The 25000-nt window shown below is 38.5% G+C and overlaps 1 protein-coding gene across 2 annotated transcripts in view; it reads right to left on the minus strand.

Moving 5' to 3' along the window:
* LOC144968711 (uncharacterized) overlaps positions 1-25000 on the minus strand; it is a 202646-nt gene that overhangs the window by 115195 nt on the left and 62451 nt on the right. For both annotated transcript variants that reach the window (XM_078907318.1, XM_078907316.1), the window contains exon 2: positions 17777-24402. In XM_078907318.1, the coding sequence (XP_078763444.1) occupies positions 17777-23540 (5764 nt within the window). In that variant the 5' untranslated portion in view covers positions 23541-24402. The remainder of the gene's footprint in view (positions 1-17776; positions 24403-25000) is intronic.

Below are 25000 nucleotides of genomic sequence, written 5' to 3' on the forward strand. Positions count from 1 at the left end.
TTTACTTTGAAATAATTGGTCCTTTAGAGTCATAAGGCTCATGGAACTGGAGTTTTTCCTGTAACATGAAGCGACAGACTGTAACAAGTGCTTGCTGAAATCTGAATAAGTTGCACATTTACATTTTACTTGTAGAGTTAGATCCAGTTATTCTTTCAAACATTGCTATCTTAATTTCGAATTGTCATTTAATTAATACATATAAAGTTAAATAAATCCAATGATAATAATTGATAAAATAAGGTAATTATTACTTTTATTCATTGGTTGGTCCAGATGAATTTTACTTTATGATTTTGTGTGAGATGATATTGCTTTTTATGGGACCATGGGAAAATGGTTTAGGATGTCATGCTTATCATTTTTTTTTCAGATCTAAATAACATTACAACAAGAATGAGTCTCTGCATTCCTTTAATTGTTCTGGAAGCATTGGCCTGCCTATACCATGGGAATTAATCAATTTATATTCAGGAAGAGGTATCATAATAATTATTATTATCATCATCATCATCATTGAGTCTTATCCTTCAAGATTATCAAAATGGCTTTCATATTACTGTATCTTATAGAATTCCTCATATATCATTATGGACCCTTCTTTGTTTTTTTTAATTGAATTAATGTTTTTCTTCTATATTCTAGATTCTTCATAAAACCTCTCAGCTTTATTTACCTAATCTAGAGACTACAGAATGGTGATTAAGAGAACAGGACCATGTTTTGCTTTCGAGCGTTTGTTAATTTTAAAAGCAGCTTACTGTAGTTTGTAAAGATTTTTAAAAACTTTTTTTCTAATGACAGTGTCTAATACACGTTAAAACCAATGCATATCTATCCCTATGTAATTTTTGGCAGTGATCTCTCCATTTTAATGGTATTGGCTCCTGTTTCTTTATAAAAATGCCCTGTGAGCTTGTTATACACTTGAAAGAAACATTTACATAGGGAAGTCAAGAAGAATATAGCAAAAGAAACCTGCTTCCTTGGTTATGAATAAGAAATTTAAAAAGAAATAGGCAATGACCTCTTTATCTTGTCTACCATTTAACTTTATAATTATTTTTTAAAGTTTATTATATCCTTTTCTATATTTATAATTTGATTTATCAACAAGATAAGAGTTCTGATGAATCCATCTATGTAGCTGATTTGTAATGGTAGTAGAATTTGATAGATGGGACCATGTGATGTTGCAGAACATATTTTAAAAAATTGTATTGCATTGTTTCATTTATCAGCAACATCATATTAAATAATGCAGTGGCTTAATCACAAACTTTCTGCACTTCATATGCAAGACAGTGATGCTTTTGTGCTACATTTCTCGAAATATTCACAAAGTTTCTGTATTTTGTAAATAAGACCATGGCGCTTTTGTCTTAACTGGTTAGTCGCAAATTCTGCCGTTGTATTCCATTTCTCGAATAAAATTCTTTTCTATTTATTCTATTTATTTGCAAAGTTTCTGCACTTTATAAACAAGAACATGATGCGTATGACTGGACAGGTTAATCGCAAATTCTTCCTTTGTGTTCCATTTCTCGAATCAGCTTATATTAAATTCTAATTCTATTAAATAATCATTTTAATGGCAAACTTTCTGCACTTGATAATTATAAGCAAGACCGTAATACTAAAGTCTACACAGGTTAATCGCATGTTCTGCCTAAGAAGTACATCTCTTGAATCAGAACCTTTCTTAACCAAAGCTTTTGCTGAGGCTCTTACATCACAGATTTTTAAAAATGGAACTACACAGTTTCAGTAATAATTATCAATTTTTTTCTTTTTTTTTTTCTTTCTCTTTCACAGGATGAGAATACAAGCATACCTTTAATGGAGAAACATCATATCTATATTTTTTTTAATGATTTCAGTGTGAATAACATGAATATGAATGAAATGACAATAAATGTGATATAAATTTATAATCTGTTTTTAATTTATTTGGATTTCACAAGTTGTGTTATGGCACTCAGATACAGCAGGACGGGTGAGACTGAGAACCAATCCTCACAATAGCACTAGAGGTCTTGTATATGCAAGATGTGATTTCCATTGATACAGTTTAAAGACTGTCCTGTTTTTATTCATTCTGGTGCACGCAGTAGGTTTTTTTTGTTTCTTGTTTTAAAAAAAGATTCTTTGGGCTTTTTTCTTTCAATCTAAGTCTAAGACTTGATTGAATTCTGACTCAATGCAAATCAACTTTGTTCCAACTCCTCAACTTCAAATTACAATGAACTTGTGCGCCCTTCCTTCTCTATTAACCTACAGGTTATTGGATATGTAACTTTAATACATCTATGTACGTCTACCACAATGATAAGGGAGCGTTCACATATTATGTCAACACTTTGGGGGGGGGAGGGGGGGGGGTTCTGCCAAATGTTGACAAGTGTTGACATGGGGGAGGGGGGGGGGGAGTTCATACCCAAGATTATGTCATCAAAAATTTGGTTATACAAATAGAATAAAAACACACCCAAGAAAAACACTGTAAAAGTTGAAGCGGATTAGTAACATATATGTTATTATTCGGATAGGACATCAGTCTTCACAAATTACTTTTTACCAGATCAGGTGATCCACCTACACCTATTCACTGCTGGGTGGACAGGGGGCCCCCGAAAAAAAAATGTGGCTGCGATGGGAATCAACTTGAGTTGTCAGGTCTTCAGCCACGCTCTAACAACTGAACTACCCTAAACATGTCTACATCTTCAAAATGGACTTTTTTTTTGTTAACATCGTGTAATGCTGGCTACCAGTATTGAACAGAGACAAAGAGGTATATATCAAATTTCACACCTTTTGGCACCCAGTTGTTTTTACCTCTTTTCATCTGTTCAATAGCCACCATCACATGACTTTCACGAAAAATAGTCCATTTTGATGATGTCATCATATTGGGGGGGGGGGGGTCAAGTCAATGATGACAATTGATGACATTGGGGGGGGGGGGGGGGGGGGGGGGGGGGGTCTAAAAATGCCAATTTTTTGTTGACATAATATGTGAACGCTCCCTAAACTAGCAATTTATCTAAATATCTTGCAATCGTCTTTTGTAATAACTTTTCATTCTGGGTTACACATAAAAGTTAGCAGTGCCGGGTTACAAAAGTACTTTGATGTTAAAAAGATCAGCATCCTGTCATCTTACTTATATATTGGCAGGTGTAAGACTTATTCATTTTGCAAGTCATCATCGTCACAGTTTCGCACCAACACCGATCCCACTCAACAGCATCTGGGGAGCAGACTCTTGGGTCATGGTCAGTGCAGCTGAGCGCATCCTGGCATTCTCTAAGGATGTCTGCTCTGGGCACCCACATGTACACAAGCTACTCTCAGCCAGCCCCCACTTTTTCATGCTTCCAGTTATTCTCACAAGTTTTGCCTGTGCTCTGTTCAGTGTTACCAATTCATTCCTGGGGAGCTCAGTTCCGTAGGACAGTTCTTCTCTCAGATCTCCAACAGCTTCATTTGCATGATTGTTCCACTCTCTCCACGTGGAACGCCTGTATACAGCTGCATGGTCAGGGTTGATGCTTTCTTCCATCGTGAAGCTCTTTCTCGACTTCAGTCTACTTGTCATTGGGCTGTGCCTTGGGTGCCTTGGGTCCATTTTCTATTTATATTTCTGGGCTTTGGAATCAGTGGCTCTTTGAATGTGGGGAGGTGCAATGCCAGCCAGCCGATGGAGGACTGGAACTGCAGTCGGTTTCAAGTTACTCTAATGATCCGGCAGGTGTTATTTTGACATGGCAGGATCTTGCCCAGACTGGTGAGACCTATTCGGCTGATGAATAGCAGAGGGCTACTATGGTAACTGACTGTTTTCGGATCTGCTCCCCATGGCGTGTCAGTTTTTGCCTCTTTTCTTAGGAAGTTGTTTCTTGTGGCCACCTTTGCTTTTGTTTTCTTTGTGTTCTGATAAAAGGACCTTGTGCGGTCTATGGTAACACCGAGGTACATTGGGAATGTGTTTTTATCCAATATGTTTCCATTCTAGATGTTCAGTTTCCTGTTTTCTTTAGGCTTGGCGGTTCTTTAAATGGAAAGCACACACTTGAGTTTTTCCTGAGTTGGCAAGTGAGTTCTTTAAATGTGGCCTCAGAGAGTGGCTCCAGGACATCCGTTAGTCTCTCCTCAATGGTCTTGAAATCAGAGGCCTGGGACGCAAGACACAGATCATATAGAAACCCCCTGATGTTCTCAAAATGAGGTTGGTCGTTGGTATAAACGTTGAAAAGGATAGGTGCAAGTACCGATCCTTGAGGGAGTCCGTTCTTTTGTGATCTGCTTTTCTTCCCATCCATTTCCACAAAAAAGTGACGGTTTGACATGAGGAATTATATTATTGCAACTATTTTTGTGTTACGAGTTACCTTGCAACCTTTAGGAGCAGTTTCCTATGATTTACTGTGTCATAGGCAGCTGCCAGGTCCACGAACACAGTTCATATAATTTGTTTGTTCTCGTAGAGATGCCTGATCCTACCTCAATGGCGATAGGTCTGTATACTGATTTTGGTATGGGGTTGCCGACAGTTTTTGACATATCTGGAAGACAACAATGCAAGGTCTGTTCTCCAGCGAGCGCTTGGAAAGGATGCTTCATGCGTCATAGAAGAGTGTCAGATTATATTGGTCACTCCATTCCTCAACAGTATCTCCATCTTTGTTGTTCTCATTGTATCCCCATTTGGTGCTGTGGCAGTTAAAGTCACCTATCACAATCATTGGTTTCTCACTAGTGGTGGATGTAACTGGCCACTTGAATGGCGTTGGTGGAGGTTTGTTGTCAGTAATATCACATTGAAGTGTCTACTTTCAATTCTGAGAATTTCCACCTCACTTACTGTCATGTCCTGGTTGTATGTCACTATTATTTTGTCTTTGACTTTGACGTAGTTAACGCTACCGTGAATGTTGCTTTCATGCTGTTTGACTAAATGCATGCCAGGGATGTTTAGTGCCACGGTCTTGTGCGTCTCTTGTAGTTGTAGACAGAGTTGCGTTGCTGGATTGCTACAACACACACAACACCAACATTTTGCAAGTATCTTTAACACTTTTTTAAATCATTAATAAACGGTGATACTGACAACAACAACAATAATAATTGTTATTGTTATTATTATTATATTATTATTATCATTATTATTATTAGTAGTAATAGTAGTAGTAGTAGTAGTAGTAGTAGTAGTAGTAGTAGTAGTTAGTAGTAGTAGTGTAGTAGTAGTAGTAGTAGTAGTAGTAGTAGTAGTATTAGTAGTAGAGGTCTTGAAGTAGAAATAGTAATAGTAACGGTTGGACCAAGTACATAAATATGAATATTTATACAGCGCATTTCTACAGATAGCCGTGAGCAATGCGCTTCACAGTGTTTCATATTTATCCCCCACTTCAACAAGCCGTATGGAACCGTATTTCTTTGTCATACAGTCTGTTAGGCGACCCTTGTGTACTAAAACTGTCACTACACTATCCGCCATTTCTGTAGCCAGATACTCATTCAATCGAGTGGGGTAATGTGTGGATAATTTTTCACGATTAGTCACCCATCCTATTACTGATCACACTTAGCATTGGCATTGCTCGACTTTTGTGACAAGATGAAAACCGTACCTCTAAGCCATACGGTCCATTAGTTCTAGATAGTATAAAAGTCTATAGTTTTGTGGTATCAGTGGTTATAATACAGTAGTGGTAGTGCAGTTATAGTTATAGTGTAGAAGTAGTAGTTGTCTTCTGTCAAAAGGGTCATCTGAGCGAAGAGATAGGAGATAGATTCGAATTTACTCTCTTCATTACATTGGCCGTATGCTTTGACTTTGATCATTTGATACGCTGTAAAAAAAAAAAAGTATGGTCCGCCTTAACCAAAAACAAGCAACCATCTTCGTTTCCCTGGACATAGATATGGTTTTGTTTACGGGAGGAAGGGGAACCATGATTATGATTTTCCTATAAAATAAAAGAAGGGGCATTTTGGCGATAAAAAAAATATGATCGTGGCCTCCCTAGCTATCTCAGACTCGGAGTAAACAGCTTGAATTTATTCGCGCCAACTTCAGTTTGCTGCCTTAGCAACATGTAAACAAAAAGTTGGTTGGATGCGCATGACATTACCTAAGGGTCAATTGCAGCATAGTTCGGGTCATTCATAAAAAAAATCTGGGTCACGTTTGACGTCAAATGTCTGGTCACGTGATGTTGTTTATTTTATTGCACCAACTTTACTGTTCTATAACAAACGAAAAGAGGACCACACCCACTTTGTTTGGGTGTGTCTTTTTTACGAAACCCGCCGAAACCCTGCGAATCCCGACAAAGTTATGGGAAGTAGGTGGCAGTGGGGAGTGAACCTAGAACTCAGGGAAGTGTACACCATTGGGGAGTGAACCTGGGACTGGGTTTCGGCGGGTTTCGTAAAAAAGAACTTGTGCTTTTTTACGAAACCCGCCGAAACCCGCCGAAACCGGCAAAACCCGACAATATCCAGCAAAGTTATGGGAAGTAGACAACTGTGGGGAGTGAACCCGAGACTCAGGGAAGTGTACACCAGTCGGGAGTGAACCTGAGACAGGTTATCGGCCGGTTTCGGCGGGTTTCGTAAAAAAGAATTAGTGCTTTATTACGAAACCCGCCGAAACCCGACAATATCCGGCAAAGTTATGGGAGTTTAGCAACAGTGGGGGTTGATCCTGGGAATCAGGGCGGTGTACACCAGTGGGGAGTGAACCTGGGACTGTGTAAAAAGGATATCAGTGGGAAATAAACCTGGGACTAAAGGGAGATGGATACCATTGAAAGTTGAAGCCGGATATGGGAGTTGTGTACCTGAGGAGAATGAACCTGACACTATAGGAGATGGGCGCCAGTGTGGAGTGAACCTGAGACTCAGGGAAGTGCACACCAATTTGGAGTTAACCTGGGACTGTGGGAAGATGGATAACTGTGGGTATCCGAGCCGAACTATAGGAGTTGGGTACCAGAGGAAAATGAACCTGACACTATAGAAGGTGGGCGCCAGTGGGGAGTGAACCTGGGACTATGTAAAAAGGTTATCAGTGGGAAATAAACCTGGGACTAAAGAGAGATGGATACTATTGAAAGTTGAAGCTGGATATGAGAGTTTGGTACCAGACGAGAAAGAACCTGAGACTATAGGGGGTGGGCGCCAGTGGGGAGTGAACCTGGGACTATGTAAACAGGATATCAGTGGGAAATAAACCTGGGACTAAAGGGAGATAGAGACCATTGAAAGTTGAAGCTGGATATGAAAGTTTGGTACCAGAGGAGAATGAACCTGACACTACAGAAGGTGGGCGCCAGTGGGGAGTGAACCTGGGACTATGTAAACAGGATATCAGTGGGAAATAAACCTGGAACTAAAGGGAGATGGATACCATTGGGAGTTGAAGCCGGATATGGGAGTTGGATACCAGAGAAGAATGAACCTGACACTATAGGAGATGGCCGCCAGTGGGGAGTGAACCTGGGACTCAGGGAAGTGCACACCAATTGGGAGTTAACCTGTGACTGTGGAAGATGGATAACTGTGGGTATCTGAGCCGAACTATAGGAGTTGGCTACCAGAGGAGAATGAACCTGACACTATAGAAGGTGGGCGCCAGTGGGGAGTGAACCTGGGACTATGTAAACAGGATATTAGTGGGAAATAAACCTGGGACTAAAGGGAGATGGATACCATTGGGAGTTGAAGCCGGATATGGGAGTTGGGTACCAGAGAAGAATGAACCTGACACTATAGGAGATGGCCGCCAGTGGGGAGTGAACCTGGGACTCAGGGAAGTGCACACCAATTGGGAGTTAACCTGGGAATGTGGGAGATGGATAACTGTGGGTATCTGAGCCGAACTATAGAAGTTGGGTACCAGAGGAGAATGAACCTGACACTATAGAAGGTGGGCGCCAGTGGGGAGTAAACCTGGAACTCAGGGAATTGCACACCAGTGGGGAGTTAACCTGGGACTGTGTAAAAAGGATATCAGTGGGAAATAAACCTGGGACTAAAGGCAGATGGATACCATTGAAAGTTGAAGCCAAATATGAAAGTTTGGTACCAGAGAAGAATGAACCTGACACTATAGTAGGTGGGCGCCAGTGGGTAGTGAACCTGGGAATCAGGGAATTGCACACCAGTGGGGAGTTAACCTGTGGATATCAGTGGGAAATAAATCCGGCTTCAACTCCCAATGGTATCCATCTCCCTTTTGTCCCAGATTTATTTCCTACTGATATCCTTTTTACATAGTCCCAGGTTCACTCCCCATTGGCGCCCACCCCCTATAGTGTAAGGTTCATTTTCTTCTGGTACCAAACACTCATATCCGGCTTCAACTTTCAATGGTATCCATCTCCTTTTAGTTCCAGGTTTATTTCCACTGATATCCTGTTTACATAGTCCAGGTTCACTCCCCACTGGTGCCCACCTCCTATAGTGTCAGGTTCATTCTTCTCTGATACCAAGCTCCCATATCCGGCTTCAACTTTCAATGGTATCTATCTCCCTTTAGTCCCAGGTTTATTTCCCACTGATATCCTTTTTACATATTCCCAGGTTAACTCCCCACTGGTGTGCAATTCCCTGAGTCTCATGTTCACTCCCCACTGGCGCCCACCTTCTATAGTGTCAGGTTCATTCTCCTCTGCTACCCAACTCCTATAGTTCGGCTCCGATACCCACAGTTATCCATCTCCCACAGTCCCAGGTTAGCTCCAAATTGGTGTGCACTTCCCTGAGTCCCAGGTTCACTCCACACTGGCGCCCATCTCCTATAGTGTCAGGTTCATTCCCCTCTGGTACTCAACTCCCATATCCGGCTTCAACTTTCAATGGTATCCATCTCCCTTTAGTCCCAGGTTTATTTCCCACTGATATCCTGTTTACATAGTCCCAGGTTCACTCCCCACTCGCGCCCACCTCCTATAGTGTCAGTTTCATTCTCCTCTGGTACCAAACTCCCATATCCGGCTTCAACTTTCAATGGTATCCATCTCCCTTTAGTCCCAGGTTTATTTCCCACCGATATCTTTTTTACATAGTCCCGGTTTCACTCCCCACTGGCGGCCATCTCCTATAGTGTCAGGTTCATTCTTCTCTGGTATCCAACTCCCATATCCGGCTTCAACTCCCAATGGTATCCATCTCCCTTTAGTCCCAGGTTTTTTTCCCACTGATATCCTGTTTACATAGTCCCAGGTTCACTCCACACTGGCGCCCATCTCTTATAGTGTCAGGTTCATTCTCCTCTGGTACTCAACTCCCATATCCGGCTTCAACTTTCAATGGTATCCATCTCCCTTTAGTCCCAGGTTTATTTCCCACTGATGACCTTTTTACACAGTCCCAGGTTAACTCTCTACTGGCGCCCACCTCCTATAGTGTCAGGTTCATTCTCCTCTGGTACCAAACTTTCATATCCGGCTTCAACTGTCAATGGTATCCATCTCCCTTTAGTCCCAGGTTTATTTCCGACTGATATCCTTTTTACATATTCCCAGGTTAACTCCCCACTGGTGTGCAATTCCCTGAGTCCCAGGTTCACTCCCCACTAGCGCCCACCTTCTATAGTGTCAGGTTCATTCTCCTCTGGTACCCAACTCCTATAGTTCGGCTCGGATACCCACAGTTATCCATCTCCCACAGTCCCAGGTTAACTCCAAATTGGTGTGCACTCCCTGAGTCTCAGGTTCACTCCACAATGGCGCCCATCTCCTATAGTGTCAGGTTCATTCTCCTCAGGTACTCAACTCCCATATCCGGCTTCAACTATCAATGGTATCCATCTCCCTTTAGTCCCAGGTTTATTTCCCACTGATATCCTTTTTACACAGTCCCAGGTTCACTCCCCACTGGTGTACACCGCCCTGATTCCCAGGATCAACCCCCACTGTTGCTAAACTCCCATAACTTTGCCGGATATTGTCGGGTTTTGGCGGGTTTCGGCGAGTTTCGTAATAAAGCACTAATTCTTTTTTACGAAACCCGCCGAAACCGGCCAATAACCTTAGTCTCAGGTTCACTCCCGACTGGTGTACACTTCCCTGAGTCTCGGGTTCACTCCCCACAGTTGTCTACTTCCCATAACTTTGCTGGATATTGTCGGGTTTTGCCGGGTTTCGACGGGTTTCGGCAGGTTTCGTAAAAAAGCACTGGTTCTTTTTTACGAAACCCTCCGAAACCCAGTCCCAGGTTCACTCCCCAATGGTGTACACTTCCCTGAGTTCTAGGTTCACTCCCCACTGCCACCTACTTCCCATAACTTTGTCGGGATTCGTCGGGTTTCGGCGGGTTTCGTAAAAAAGCACTGGTTCTTTTTTACGAAACCCTCCGAAACCCAGTCCCAGGTTCACTCCCCAATGGTGTACACTTCCCTGAGCTCTAGGTTCACTCCCCACTGCCACCTACTTCCCATAACTTTGTTGGGATTCGTCGGATTTCGGCGGGTTTCGTAAAAAAGACACACCGCTTTGTTTAAGTGTCCTTTCCTTTAAGTCCATGCTTAATCCCCATTTAGACGTGCAATTAATTCATTCACGGGCTGATGGATTAACCGAGACATGGCAGCAGCTTCTAATGGTGCTCACACTACTATGTTATGACGATCGACCCAATCTGCAAATTCTTTACCGCACTCGTGCACCGTCGCAAACCCGCCCGGAAGCTTCGTCACACCCTTCAACTCGATGCTCTACCTTTCGGGTTCGTTCCTACATGCGGCGGATGTGGGTCACCGTTGAATCAGCAATTTGTCGAAGAGAGAAGTTGTGTTTAGACGTACAGTTCTCAATTTGAACCGCGGTTTCGGATCTGGGTAATCGTACTGTCCGTTGTCAGTTTATGAATGTTTTATTTGTGTGTGTGTGTGTGTGTGTGTGTGTGTGTGTGTGTGTGTGTGTGTGTGTGTGTGTGTGTGTGTGTGGATTTATCAAATAGATAGAACGAAGATGACGTCACTCAGGTTTTTTTTATTGTTTTTGCGATCCACGTTTATGAGTAGTTCTCACTAAACTGTATTAACCAGACTAAAAACGACCAAAATTACACAAAGTTTTGTGTGTTGATCCGTTATACTTCCGGATGGCAATGTTGTGAACATCTTAGTCAAGCGCACACTATCTATTGATGATGTGCTTTTAGGTAAAATACTAACAAACATCTGCCAGCCAATTAAACCATCACATTAAATTGTTGTGTAACCTTTAACGTCTATTGATAGTATGCACTTTGCAAAGGAGCTCACAACATTGCCATCCGGAAGTATAACGGATAAACACACAAAACTATGTGTAACCTTAAACGTTTATAATCTGGTGAATACATTTTAGTGAGTGTTACTCATAAACGCGGATGGCAAAAACCAATGACAAAGGCCGGAGTGACGTCAATTTCGATCTATCTATAAACTGATTGATAAAATTCACTAAGAACTGCTGTCTAAAAATAATAACAAGGAGCTAAGTGACGTCAAGTTCGTTCCTCCTATAGGGCATTTTCTCCCACATCACATTCTTGTATACAACAATCTTCTTTGTCACCTCTCTCTCTCTCTCTCTCTCTCTCTCTCTCTCTCTCTCTCTCTCTCTCTCTCTCTCTCTCTCTCTCTCTCTCTCTCTCTCTCTCTCTCTCTCTCTCTCTCTCTCTCTCCAATGAGATCAAGATGTTCAATACATTTATGTCGATTTAGGTGCCCTAAAAATTGCATTTGTCTTTGTCTTATTGTACGAATTAATAACCTTTTAGTTTCAGCTTGCTCTAATACTTCTTCATTAGTTGTCTTCTCTGTCCATGAGATTCTTAACATCCTTCTAAGAAACCACATTTCTTCTGCCTCCAGTTTCTTTCTAATGTCTTCTGTAATTGTCCAGCTTTCGCAGCCATATAATAATACTGACCATACATAGGTCTTCAAAACCCTATGTTTTGTTGTCATTGAGATATTGTGGTTTTTAAAAATTAGACTCATTTTATTAAAACTATCTTTAGCTATTGCAATTCTTCGTTTTATTTCTGTGCTACATCTGCCATCTGAAGTTATTATGTATCCAAAATATTGAAATGTCTGAACTTGTTTTATAGTTTCTCCATTGCTTATTAAGTTACATGTTGGATTTCTTTCTCTCCTTGATATAACCATGCATTCTGTCTTTTTTACATTTAAGTATAACCCCATACGTTCACTCTCTGTGACTACTTTATTAAGGAGTAATTGTAAATTTTCTTTTGAGTCTGAAATTAGTGCTGTGTCATCTGCATATGTTATAAATCAGTATATATCACGTTTATAAAACTTTGTCCATTATGATATGCGGGCTAAAAGGTATAACGATTAAAATAGATGCTGTATTACGCTTCCCCCCCCCCCCCCCCCCCAAAAAAAAATGAAAAGAAACAAAAAAAAAAATAAATAAAATAAAAAAATAAATTAAGAAAATAATAAATAAATAAAAAAGGCCATAAGAACTTAAAACATGACTAATATTTTTGAAAATAATTCTAATTTTTAGCCCCTAAATCACACCTACATAGCACCTTTCTGCGACGATTAGCCACAAATGAGATGTATCAAGGCCCTCTATATAGTGCTATATAGAGGGCCTTGGATGTATACATCTTTTAGCTCTGACTTTCACTCTCAGCGCTAAGAGGCATTATTAGTGTATACGTCATGCTAGAAAACAATGTATAAATAAGTTTACGACTTTGACATGGCATTTATGAAACTAAGAGAATGCATTGCCTTAATAAACCAACCCGATCACTGAAGAACAACATGCACAATGTCGAATTTAAACTTGGACGGAGATGCTGTTTTTACAGGTAATGAAACTGCACGTGTCGCATGCAAACTTTCTACGTATGACTTCGAAATCAAACAAGGTGTGTGTTTTTGTTGTTGTTGTTGTTGTTGTTTTTTGTTTTATGAGTTTTAAAGATATCAAATAGGATTCCTTATCTGAATCATTATGAAATCGCTCAGAGCTAAGAATCAAGACCGTTCATCTCAATTTCGTTCACCCAGTTAACTCTAGAAAGACACGTATTTAAAATTTGAAACTCGCCCTTCAAATATCGATCGACTTAAATGACACGCATCTTGGGGGGGGGGGGGGGGGGGAAGAACTATCTAGATCTTCGCGAAGTCCACGGTTTCAGAGTTTTTACCATGATGAAGGTCATTTAAATCGGTCGATATTTGAAGGATAAGTTTTCTGGCCAAATTTTGAAATACGTCTTTTTCCAGAGTACGGCGGTAAACCGGTTAAATGTTGTGGCATTCGCTTTTTTATTTTCACGTGTTGTACATTGCTTATAACACAAAAGTGCAATTCCTTATCTTATCACTACCATTATGGCGTTTCTCACTGTCAGCTTGAGCACCGTTCTTTATTTTCTTTATCACCTATCCACAAACACAATTTGAACAATTTGATTACTAACCGAGGTAATTAAAATCGCGCAAAGATTAAGACAAGAGTTATTCTGTTTTTAGTTAAAATAATAAAATCAAATCGTGACCCGGTCGCATGAGCTATTTTTAAACATCATAATTGGTATTCAAAGTTCAACTTTTTGCCATATCTAAGTTTGTGTGATGATGACCGAATGTAAACGTGGTGTAAGATCAAAGGGGTGGCAATAATTTATAGATATGACCATTTCGTCCCCAAACGGCATAATGTCCTGGTGTACCAAATGTCAGACAATGAATGAAAAATTAGTATTGAACTTCTTCTTCTTCTAGGTTCCATGCCTGGTCCAGGCTTCGGATACTGCATGAATTATCTCTCTCCATTCCTCCCTGTCTCTTGCCTTTTCAAACAGCTCTTGGATTGTTAGGCTGGTGAAGCCCTTCAGTTGGTCTATGAGTGTTTTTCTTTGTCTCCCCCGGGCGCGTTTACCAGGTATTTTTCCACAACTTGCCAGGTATTCATTCTTATCTTTCCTTACTATGTGTCCGAAAAAGGATAGTTGTCGATCCACTATTAAGGGCATTAGTTTCCTTTGTTGGTATGTTTGTTTTAGCACTTCTTCGTTCGTTTTGTGTGCAGTATACGATATTCTCTGCATCCTTCTCAAGCACCACATTTCAAAAGCTTCAATGTTCTTTTGTGTTTCTGCATTTGTAGTCCAGCTTTCGCATCCGTATAACAAGATTGGCCACACGTAGCACTTCAAGACTCGGAATCTAATCCCGAACGACATCTGTTTGTTTTTCAAAATGTTTCCCAGGTCCATGAAGGCCTGTTTGGCTTGAGCTATTCTTGCTCGTATGTCTCGGTTACATCTTCCATCTGTTGTCACTATTGAACCTAGGTATTTAAAACTTTCTACGTTGGTAAGTTGCTCGCCGTGAATCGTTATATTGCAGGTGTTGTTGTTTTCGGGGGTTTTCTGTATTACCATGCATTCCGTTTTGGTGATATTCACTTCCATTCCCTTGGCTTCACTATCTACTACCACTTTGTCAACAATCTTTTGAAGTTGGATTTCTGATGTTGCAATGAGTACCGTATCGTCTGCGTATCTTATATTATTTATGTTGTGACCTCCCACTTTTATTCCCTCCATATTATTTATGCCCCTCATGATTGTTTCTTGGTACAGATTAAACAGATCTGGTGAGGCAACACACCCTTGACGGACTCCTTTCTTAATAGGAATGGAATTTCCTGTAGAGTTTCCGATTTTGATAGATGCCTGCTGGGTGTAGTATAATGTTTGCATGAGTCTGAGGTCTTTCTCATCAGCGCCAATGGAGTGCAGTTGTTTTAGTATTTCTTCGTGGCGTACTCTATCAAAAGCTTTTTTGTAGTCGACAAAACAGAGGTATTGAACAGAAACATGAATTTTTTCTGTTTCACAATTTAAGAAATCATATTGTAGTCGAAAGTAAGAGCGTACTATGAAAAAAGGCATTCAACATTTATTGCCCAAAAAACTGGTGCTTAAAATAACAATTGATTAAAATGACCCTCACTTGTCAAGACCATCAAAACTGAGGAATGAAATTTAAATGCAAGATTATAACTAGAGACGATTCTTTCAACTCTTTGTATTTATTAAACGAGTTATTTTTATCGTGCCCAATAACACGACGAGCTAAAAACGTTGGATTTGTATTCATGCGCACCAAAAGATTATTTTTAATTACCATCAGCTGTATTCATGCGCACCAAAAGATTATTGTTAATTACCAATCAACCGTCTTTTATACATAGTTTAACACCAATAAAATGTGCGAAAAGATTCTGCAATCGTTGAATAAAATTTGTATTCAACGCGTTCAAAGCATTATTCAATGATTAGGTACTCACTAAGAAATGGTAGGATTTTCCAAAGAGAGAGGTGGAATAATAGATATTTTGTGACCAAAAGGCATGGTTTTAGTATTTCTATTCTAATGTGTATCTTTCTCCATCTGCTTAAATGACAATTTGACCCAACAGTTAAAACGTTGGACCTACAGTTCTATAAATTGTAATAAAAAATGTTCTGCTCCAGACTGACATTGTGAATGCTAAATATACAAAATAGTAACGATAGTTGAACATTGAAACTTAAACAAAGTGATGCGTTGCTACTGCGGTCATTAGCGAAACCATAAAAGCTTGGTTAACTAGAATTTGTTCCATTGAGGATAAAGAATATATAAGATTTTTGAGCTCCTGCTTGTTTATGCGTTGGACATTTTTTATTTTTTTTTTCATTACCGCTATACGACCGTAGGAACACGCATTAAGAACAAGTTCGAAATTGTAAAAGCAGGAGGTCGAGAATATTATTATTATTATTATTATTATTATTATTATTATTATTATTATTATTATTATTATTATTATTATTATTATTATTTATCATTATTATTATTATTATTATTATCATTATTATTATTATTATTATTATTATTATTATTATTATTATTATTATTATTATTATTATTATTATTATTATTATTATTATTATTATAAGCCTTCAATTACCTCACCCCTATATTAGTTATCAGAATGCATTCGGGTTTTGTTTTTAAACACGTATTGATTCTCGTATCAATGATTTATTTGACCTTAAGTAATATCTTTGTGGTCAGAATATCATTATGCGGATGAGTGCTGCGAAAAAAAAAAAACCACGTATTGAACTGCTGCATTTTATTATTTAAAAAAATAATAGAGATAATACATAGTCATGGGGGGATAAAAATACGATTTCCTTTACGGTTCAACAGTAAAGTATCATATTTCTGATCATATCTTATATTCACTTTTCGACATCTGGTTAACTCAGACATAGACCTAGCACGAGATTGAGGTCATCAAAAAATATAGATCACTTCTTCAACTACAATCGTCATCACGAGAAAACTCACGAGAAGAAAGAAATTGTTTATAATAATATGCTGCTTAATTTTAAGCCTAGTAGAAGCGAGCGATGATTGTTTTTCTCCCTTTAAGAGGTAAAATTGTCTTAAAATTAACATCATTTAGGGTTGGTTCGGATCTTGGTGCACGTTATTGATTTGTTGGATGGTTGGCTCATTTCTTTGTCATTTGAATCCAAACAATCGCTTTGTTTGATGTGCAAGACGTCTGGCTCTAAATATATAAACAGATCTATGAACTCTCTCTTTAACCCTCTCCTTACTACCTACAGCAAAATCGTCACATTAGTGACGACACAATATACATTTTTCTTATTCAGATTTATTTTGGACATCACAATTTTCTTCTTTTTTTTTTAATCAATAAGAACATAAAGTTGTTTTGTAGAGAGATTGTTTGAGTTTTAAAAAATCAATCTTTCTGCAGGGTAAGCTTGCCATTTTTTGGAAAAATACTGAAAATTATGGGTGAGGAGAGTTCAATTGGGGTAAAATCGTACTGGTCTGATCATGTATTCTACGCAATGTTAAATAATGTATTCTACGAAATGTTAAATAGATAAATAAATAAATAAATAAATAAATAGACAGACAATGAAGATAACAAAAAATAAAAAAACGAAAAAAAAAAACGAAAATAAATTATAGGGGGGGGGGGGGGGCGATTTTACGAGACCCATTATTGATATCTCATTGTTTAACCCCCTGACTAAGAAACTAAACTCCCAATGCTTACTTTTCAGCGTTCTTCTGCAGCTAACGACTGGGTTAATTCTATTCTTTCTCGAGATATATAAAGGGTCTTAGATAACCAAACGCCTCTTCATCTCTCATGCATCCCTGCCAGTCGATACAAAGATATTAAAGCGAATAGAAAAGACAAATGAGAACGAGGAAGAAAAGACAACAAAGGAAAAGAAGAAGAAGAAGAAGGAGGAGGAGGAGGAGGAGGAGGAGGAGGAGGAGGAGGAGGAGGAGGAAAAACAAAAAAAGAAGAAGATAGAGGAAGAGAAGAAATATTAGTCGTAGTAGTAGTAGTAGTAGTAGTAGTAGTAGTAGTAGTAGTAGTAGTAGTAGTAGTAGTAGTAGTAGTAGTAGTAGTAGTAGTAGTAGTAGAAGAAGAAGAAGAAGAAAAAGAAGAAGAAGGAGAATGGAGGAGGAAAGGGAGGAGAAGTAGGAGGAGGAGGAGGAGGAGGAGGAGGAGGAGGAGGAGGAGGAGGAGGAGGAGGAGGAGGAGAGGGAAGGTGAATTCATTCTGGTGGAGGTAAAAAATAAAGAGATAACTAAAGTAGTCTGATGGTTGATAAATCATAACAAAGTAGGACATTGAATGAATATTGTAAATCTTGGGCTTACCAGCAGTTCCCTTTTCTTTCTCCTTTAGTCTCTTTTTCGTTTTATTTTGTGTGTCTCCTTTTGCTGGCGCTGGGCTTAGACTTCTACTTTCGCTTTGATCACCCTTTAGATTACATTCGTCGGATGCACTGATAGGATACCCGCTTTCTGTACTAGAAGGAGAGAGCATTGTCTTGGGGAACGGGCAAGATTTCTCGTCTTCACTCGTGTCGCTTTCATGTCGAAATTGAAGATCCTTTTTAATTTGTCTATTTTTAACTTTTTTAGATGTCTTAGTTCGTTTTTCTGCATAGTCATAGTCAGGATTTGATTGAGATATATCGTCTTCATAATAATAATCAGTATAGAAGTATAACCCGGATCTCTTTCGTCGCTGTTTTGTCATTCTGGGGCCATTTCTCTCTGATATGTGATATTTGACAGACCTCATTCTTTCCATGGCTTCTTTACCTAGAATAATATGGTTGGATTCAGCATTTTCGATGACAACATCGGGTTCACAAATTTTAAGACTCTCTTCATCATTGTTGTTCTCTACATCTAAGTCTGTATTCCGATTGAATATATCCAAGTTAGCCTTACAATTTTCATCGGCATTGATTTCTTTACCATTCATTTTCTCGATATTATTTGTGGATTTCTTCTTGTCTTTTTCTTGCTTCAAATGAGAAAAATTCATATCGTATAGTTTTGTTTCTGCTTCACTATCAGTGTCACTCGATGTAACAAAAATGCCCTGTTTTGAATTTCCAGGTTGTAGATTTAACAACGTCACATATTCGAGAAGATTCTGTTCATTCAACTCCAATTTCAAATCATCATCCCCTGCGTCCCGTGACATACTTTTGTATGGTGTGTCGCTATCCATGAGGGGTTCTACAGATATAAATCTCTCAAGACTAGGTCGTGATTTGATCAAACTACCTTTCTGCTCATTACTTTCAGAGCTTATTGAGCTGTTCTCACCTGAGAATGAATTAGTCCTCCTGCATCGTTTTATTGCTTTATGTTTAGCTACATTTTCTCTGATATCACTGACAATCGTTGCTAACTCGTCTTTACATTTTTCAAGTTCAGTTTCAAAATACGACAGTCCCTGTTCGCTCTTGATAGCGTATTCTGAATTACAACCGTCGTATGCTGATTGTTCGTTTAAGCCAACAACATTATCAGATTTGTTTTGTTTTCTCTCCAAATTATCTTTGTGCTCTTGGCCAGTTGGGCACTTTTTGTTCACATTTGGATAGGATACAGTAGCATCACTATCATCACTCTCGTGACTGTCGTCATGGTTATAATCTCTTCTTGCATTTTTTGAATGATTAGGGGAAAAATTATATTGACTAGATTTTCCGTTTGGCCGAATACCATGACGTTTTCTTTGACTAGATGGTGGCTGACTTGGGCTGAGAAATGGCGACAGTGAGGCACAGGATGGTGGATTGCTTATGGGTGTTAATGCTCCAAATGTTGTAATACTCGACCCAGGCGAAATGACTTTTATTTCTGGAATGCTCATTGACAAGGGCACGTTGCTAGGAATCAGAGAACGTTTATTGTCGTTTTCCGTTTTGCAACAAGGGTTTGGCAGATCAAGAGGATGCACACAGTCGATTGATAGTGATGTGTAATTGGAAGATCGGTCGCTTGTATACACAGGTGATGATGAATTGGTCTTTTCTGTCTTAATTCTGCTTGCAACATGTGACAATGAACTCTTCTTACATTGATCAGTTATCGCCGCAGAATCATTAACATCCGGAGAAGGCAACATGGTAAAATACTGCTGCTCATGCAAAAGGTCAAATTTAGTATCGATTGGCATGTCTGAAATGTTCTGCGAATTTTTTACTCTGGCCTCTTCTGATACCATACGATTGTCTTCCATGCGTCTGTTTTCTGACTCTAAATCCCAGAGTTTTGCATGTTCAATGATGGTTTGTCCTATTTCATATTCATCGTCGTTAAATAAGGGAAGCTCATTAGATGAAAGCGGTGACCCCTGATTGGGATTGTCTGTCTTGATACATTCACTGTAAATTGAATAATCACCCAACATCAGATCAGTGTCTCGTATGATGTTTTGGTTGGATATTTTCTCCTGACTCTTCAACTCATCTTGGTCTTTTGTGACTTGATTCTTAATCTCATCAGGCATACGTTTCTTTTCCTGACGTTTTGAAAACAGATCGTTTTCAAATATATTTCGATTAAAATTCTTAGAGCCACTTTGCGAAGATTCTGAGATTAAGAGTTTGCGTTTATATCTCGAATTTTGAGACTTTTTCCGATCAGAATGCACTTTGAACTGAGTTCTATTGTTTTTATATTTGGGGCTATTGTTTTGGGAGATTGCAGCTAATTCGGATTTTGATGTCTTTGTGTTCTCAATGGTTGCATTGTTTTTGTACTGATTAGTCTTAAAGTCATCATGCTTTGATTTGCTATTTTTTTCAACAGCCGATGGCCATTTCTGAATGCAGGCTTGCTGAAACACTTTTCTCAGTTTCGAAACTGGCGTACAATGTTTTCGTTTCTTAGCCGTTATTGGAGATTTATATGCTGGTCTTTTTTTAAATGCGATACTTTCGGCTGGAGTCGCCTTGCTAAATGCTTGGAGTAAGGTTGAGGACATAGAAATAATTTTCGGATCTACGAGAGAACCAGTGTCATCATCTTTTATTTCAACGTTTTGAGATGAGACATTTTGTGATTCAGAACGAGGTTTAATTTTTCCTTTATTATCTTCATCCTGTTGGTCATCAATTCCATGTGTTTTTTCTTTATTTTGTCTCCTTTTGTTACTTGATCTATTGGGTTTTACATACTCCTGTGTTTTATTGCGTGGTTTGTTTTTATTAGTCTTTTTACATCTGCTTCTAATTTGGTACTGCTTTACTCGAGGCGAATATTTGTTTAATTTAAAAATTAGACCAGGAGTTATCTCTAAATCTCTGCTTTGTGGTTTTGGTGATGAGTGTCCGGTTTCCCCAGGATGCATTTCATGCTTATAAAAGTAATATCTCTGGAATATTTCTTCTGGAAGTTTTCGAATTATGAGTTTTGGGATTTTTTTGGTCTTGTGGTAAGCTTTGTCTGCATCACAGCCTGGAGCTGATGGAATGACAGATTCAAGTTGTGAGTCTTCTGAAGTTTTATTTGCGATAGAACTATTATCAACCGTGAGTTGTTGCTCGCTTAAAGGTAAGGCCGGATATCGGACGGGTAAAGAAGATTGAGGAGAATCTATTAGCGTTTTGACGCTCGTGGTTGAGGGTGCAGCTGAATGTGAAAGTGTTGGAGTGTTTTGGGATATTGTAATATCTACAACTGAAGACAACGATGATAATGGCAGCTTTTGTGAAGATGTCAAATTAGTTGTATTTGAGTCCAACAATGACGAAGAGGAATTTGAAGTTTGGCAAAGATGTAATTTAGATGGTTTTGAAGAAATATTTTGCTTTTTAATCAAATCTTCTTCGTTATCTTTTATTGGCGTGTTCCTTGTTAGAACAGTGGGCACGATAGAATCCGTATCATAATTTGACTTTGTTTTTTTTTTATCCTCTTCCATAATACAATTTAACTTGTCCTGGGAAACTTGTTTATCAATAGAATCTGAATCAAGACTCTTCGATTCCGGTGTAAATTCTTCAGATTCTTTTACCTTAAATGCCTTCGAAAATAAATGATTATTTGAAATTTGTGACAAATCATCATAGGAATTGGACTTTTTTTTGTCTAAATCTATAACAAGGACGCTAGCACTTTTGTTTACATTTCCGGGGTCGGAGTCGCTAAGAGTTTCCAAACTTTCGTCATCCGATACTTTGGATATCTGACTTTCCGTAGCTTCCGTTGATTTTCTCCTGTATTTTACCTTAAGACCATTTCCCAGAGACGATTCCACTTTCTCGTATATAATAGGTGGAATGTCCAAACCATCATCTTTAATTTTACAACTCTTAATGTCACTAACACCACTTTTTCCACTATTTTTTCGGCGTTTTTTACTTGACGAAGGAGGTTGATGCTTTGAAACATTGGCGTTTTTGCATTTGTTATTATCATCATCAACACGTCGGATGTTTGCGGTTACTGTATGACATAAAACTGCATTTTGATTCACAATCAATAGCTCTTGCTGATTAGTCACGTCCGGTGATCTTGTGTCGTATTTTGACAATTGAAATTCTTCCTTTTCTTTTTCTGTCATTTCAGCACGCGGAGTTTTATCCAGATTAACAGTCGGTGATTTTGTGGCGAATGTAGCTGCTGGAATGTTTCCTTTATCTTTTACCTTCATTTTAGCATTATCACTCAATACTTTTAACTGATTCGTTTCGTTCTGTTTTTTAATTGTGTCCGTTGAAGATTCACTGCCCCCCGTTTCTTTCTCTTTTAATTCAGAAGATGCAACAGAATGCTTATTATGCGTAAACTGGTTTAGTTCAGCTGCCACCTCCTTTGCTGGTGTGACAACCTGAGAAGATTGAACATTTCTCTTTTCTGTTTCTTTCATTTCAGAACAAATAACTGTTTCCAGATTTTGAGATGATAGTTTTGGTTCGTGCGTCACATCCTGTTTCTTTGCGACGACCGTGGAAGATTGAATATTGACTTTTACATTTCCTGTCTTTTCAGCAAACGCAATTGAATCCATAGTATGAGTCATTGGTTTGGACTCATTCGTAAACCGTGGGGGTTTTGTAAGGACTTTGGGAGGTTGAATATTGCTTTTATCTTTTCCTTTCTTTTCAACGCAGGAAACTAAAGCCATATTATGAATTGATGGTCTTAGCTCACTGGACATACTCAGTGGTTTCTTAGTGATTTTGGAAGATTCACTATCGTTTTTATCTTTTCCTTTCCTTTCCACACATGAAACTGAATCTGTATTATGAGTTGATTTTAACTCATTGGTCACACTCAGTACTTTTGTAGATACGTTAGCAGATTCAATATTGCTTTTATCTTTCCCTTTTCTTTCAAAGCTGGAAACCGAATCCGTATTATGAGTTGGTGATCTTAAATCATTGGTAACACTCGGTACTTTTATAGATACGTTAGAAGATCCAATATTGCTTTTATCTTTTCCTTCTCTTTCAACGCAGGAAACTGAATCCGTATTATGAATTGGTGATCTTATCTCATTGTTCACACTCATTACTTTTGTAGATACATGAGAAAAGTCAATATTGTCTTTATCTTTACCTTTCCTTTCAGCATAAGAAACTGATTCCATATGATGAGTCGATGTTCTTAGCTCCTTCGCCAAACTCTCAGGTTTTGATGGGTCTGTGGATGACTGAGTTCCAATGTTTACGCAAAAGGTTCCTGGTTGCGGATTTTTAGTTATTTCACGATTAATACTTCCTCTATAAAAGTACTCATTGCTTTTATTAGTCTCTGTTGGTTGCATTGTTAAAGTCAATACTTCACTTATTTGACACATTGGCTCTCTAAGTTGAGATTTGTTATTGATTTGAGAATGTACAAAAATTTCGCTTTCAGTTGGAAAATTATCACTACCAGATGACACAAAGAGGTCCAACTTTGAATTCATCCCAGCTGCAGCTGAAATATTCCGAATAGAGGTACCATTGTTAACAGGATTCTTACACTCCTCCATATTTGAAGCTCTATGCGTTTCATCACGTGATTGATCCTTGTTAGAAAGAAGTGACTTACAAGGAACACTTTCGTTTACTTCTGCACCACCCCTATGATGCAATTCGACCTTGTCTTGCATTGTGGCGTTCATCCAATTGGCTTCCTCTGAGGACTGGAACCATCCAACAGTAGAATTTTCACAGCTATTAATTTTACTAAGAACTTTTCTGAACCAATTAGAATCTTTGAATTAAGTTGGACATTTTCAGACTCCTTGATGTCACATTCTGTTAATATCAATTTCTCTTGTGATAAAACAAATGCATGGTCATCTTCGATAAGCAGATCTCACTCATTACTTTGAGGAATCGGCAAAACTTTCTCCTTTTTGTTTACAACAGGCGGCTTTTTTTCAATTATATTTATATTAAATTTGTCAGAGCCCACGATGTTTGGGAGAGATTGTTCTATTAATACGTGGGACATCAGCAGTGGGCTGAGCATATTTGGATCAACGATACTCATTCTAATTAAAATATGTGACACGGTAATAAGATTTACAAAATTTCAGCAAATCTTTTGATAACCACTGAAGAGACCGTATTGTATTGCAAAAACAAGAAACGAAACTCATATTTCCTCAGACGAATGTGATAGTTATCAAAAATACCAAAAAATCTAATCCATCAATGAAGAAATATTGCAATAGTTCGAACAAACAATAATCATATTTTTTGTCTAAATACCTTAAGATTGATTAAATAACACACAGTCTAATAACACAGTCTTTCGCCAGAAATGACATTATAAAGGAGTTAGATACTATAATATTTTAGAATAACGAAATAACCCACATAAACGAAAACAGACAATCGTTGCTCTTCGCCTACTAATCATTCAAGAAATCAAGTCCGACCTCGTACAAAGTTGTGTTGGGTCTATTGTAGATGCATTCTATCAGTTGTCCATAAACAGTTCAAGATATGTGTCAACGAAACATTTCATCCTTGACTCTGCAGAAGCAAAAGAAAATACAAGAAAATATTAAGAGGCCACATGATATAACCTGAGAAATGCGTTTGGCATCATTTGAAAATGCATTCACATTAATTACTTAATAGCTGGGTAATCCTCCAATATGTCATTTTGTTATTGACATGGTAGGAAATACCTTCACGATCTTTATTCGCTATTTCCGTATCTAAACAATATAATATTTACAACGTAATCCATTGTTTGGTATGAATCTAAAGCGCGTATTTATAATGTAAAACACTTCAGCATTTATAAAACGCAAAAGCCCCTAAACGTGCTCATAGCGGTATTTAACCTACGCCAGTTAGGCGATATCATTTCCTTTTTTTACAGAGAAACGCTGTTAACGGTCAAAAATTACATTTGCACCTAAGTGGCGTGAGAGAATGTGTGTTAAGCGCCTTTTCCAGGACTCAGCTATGCCCCGATCAGAGCATCTGGACGTTCCGGTCTGAAGGCGAGTGTTCCCTCAAGACTACATAATATCCGTAAGGTAATTGATTTATCATAATGAAGTTTCAGGGTAATTGCATTATTATCTATACCAAGAAGCAAGCTATAGTGTTTTGGTGATCG

The sequence above is a fragment of the Berghia stephanieae genome, chromosome 3, assembly GCF_034508935.2.
Source record: "Berghia stephanieae isolate SIO BIC M18660-M18661 chromosome 3, UCSD_Bste_1.3, whole genome shotgun sequence".
Taxonomy (NCBI): Eukaryota; Metazoa; Mollusca; class Gastropoda; order Nudibranchia; family Aeolidiidae; genus Berghia; species Berghia stephanieae.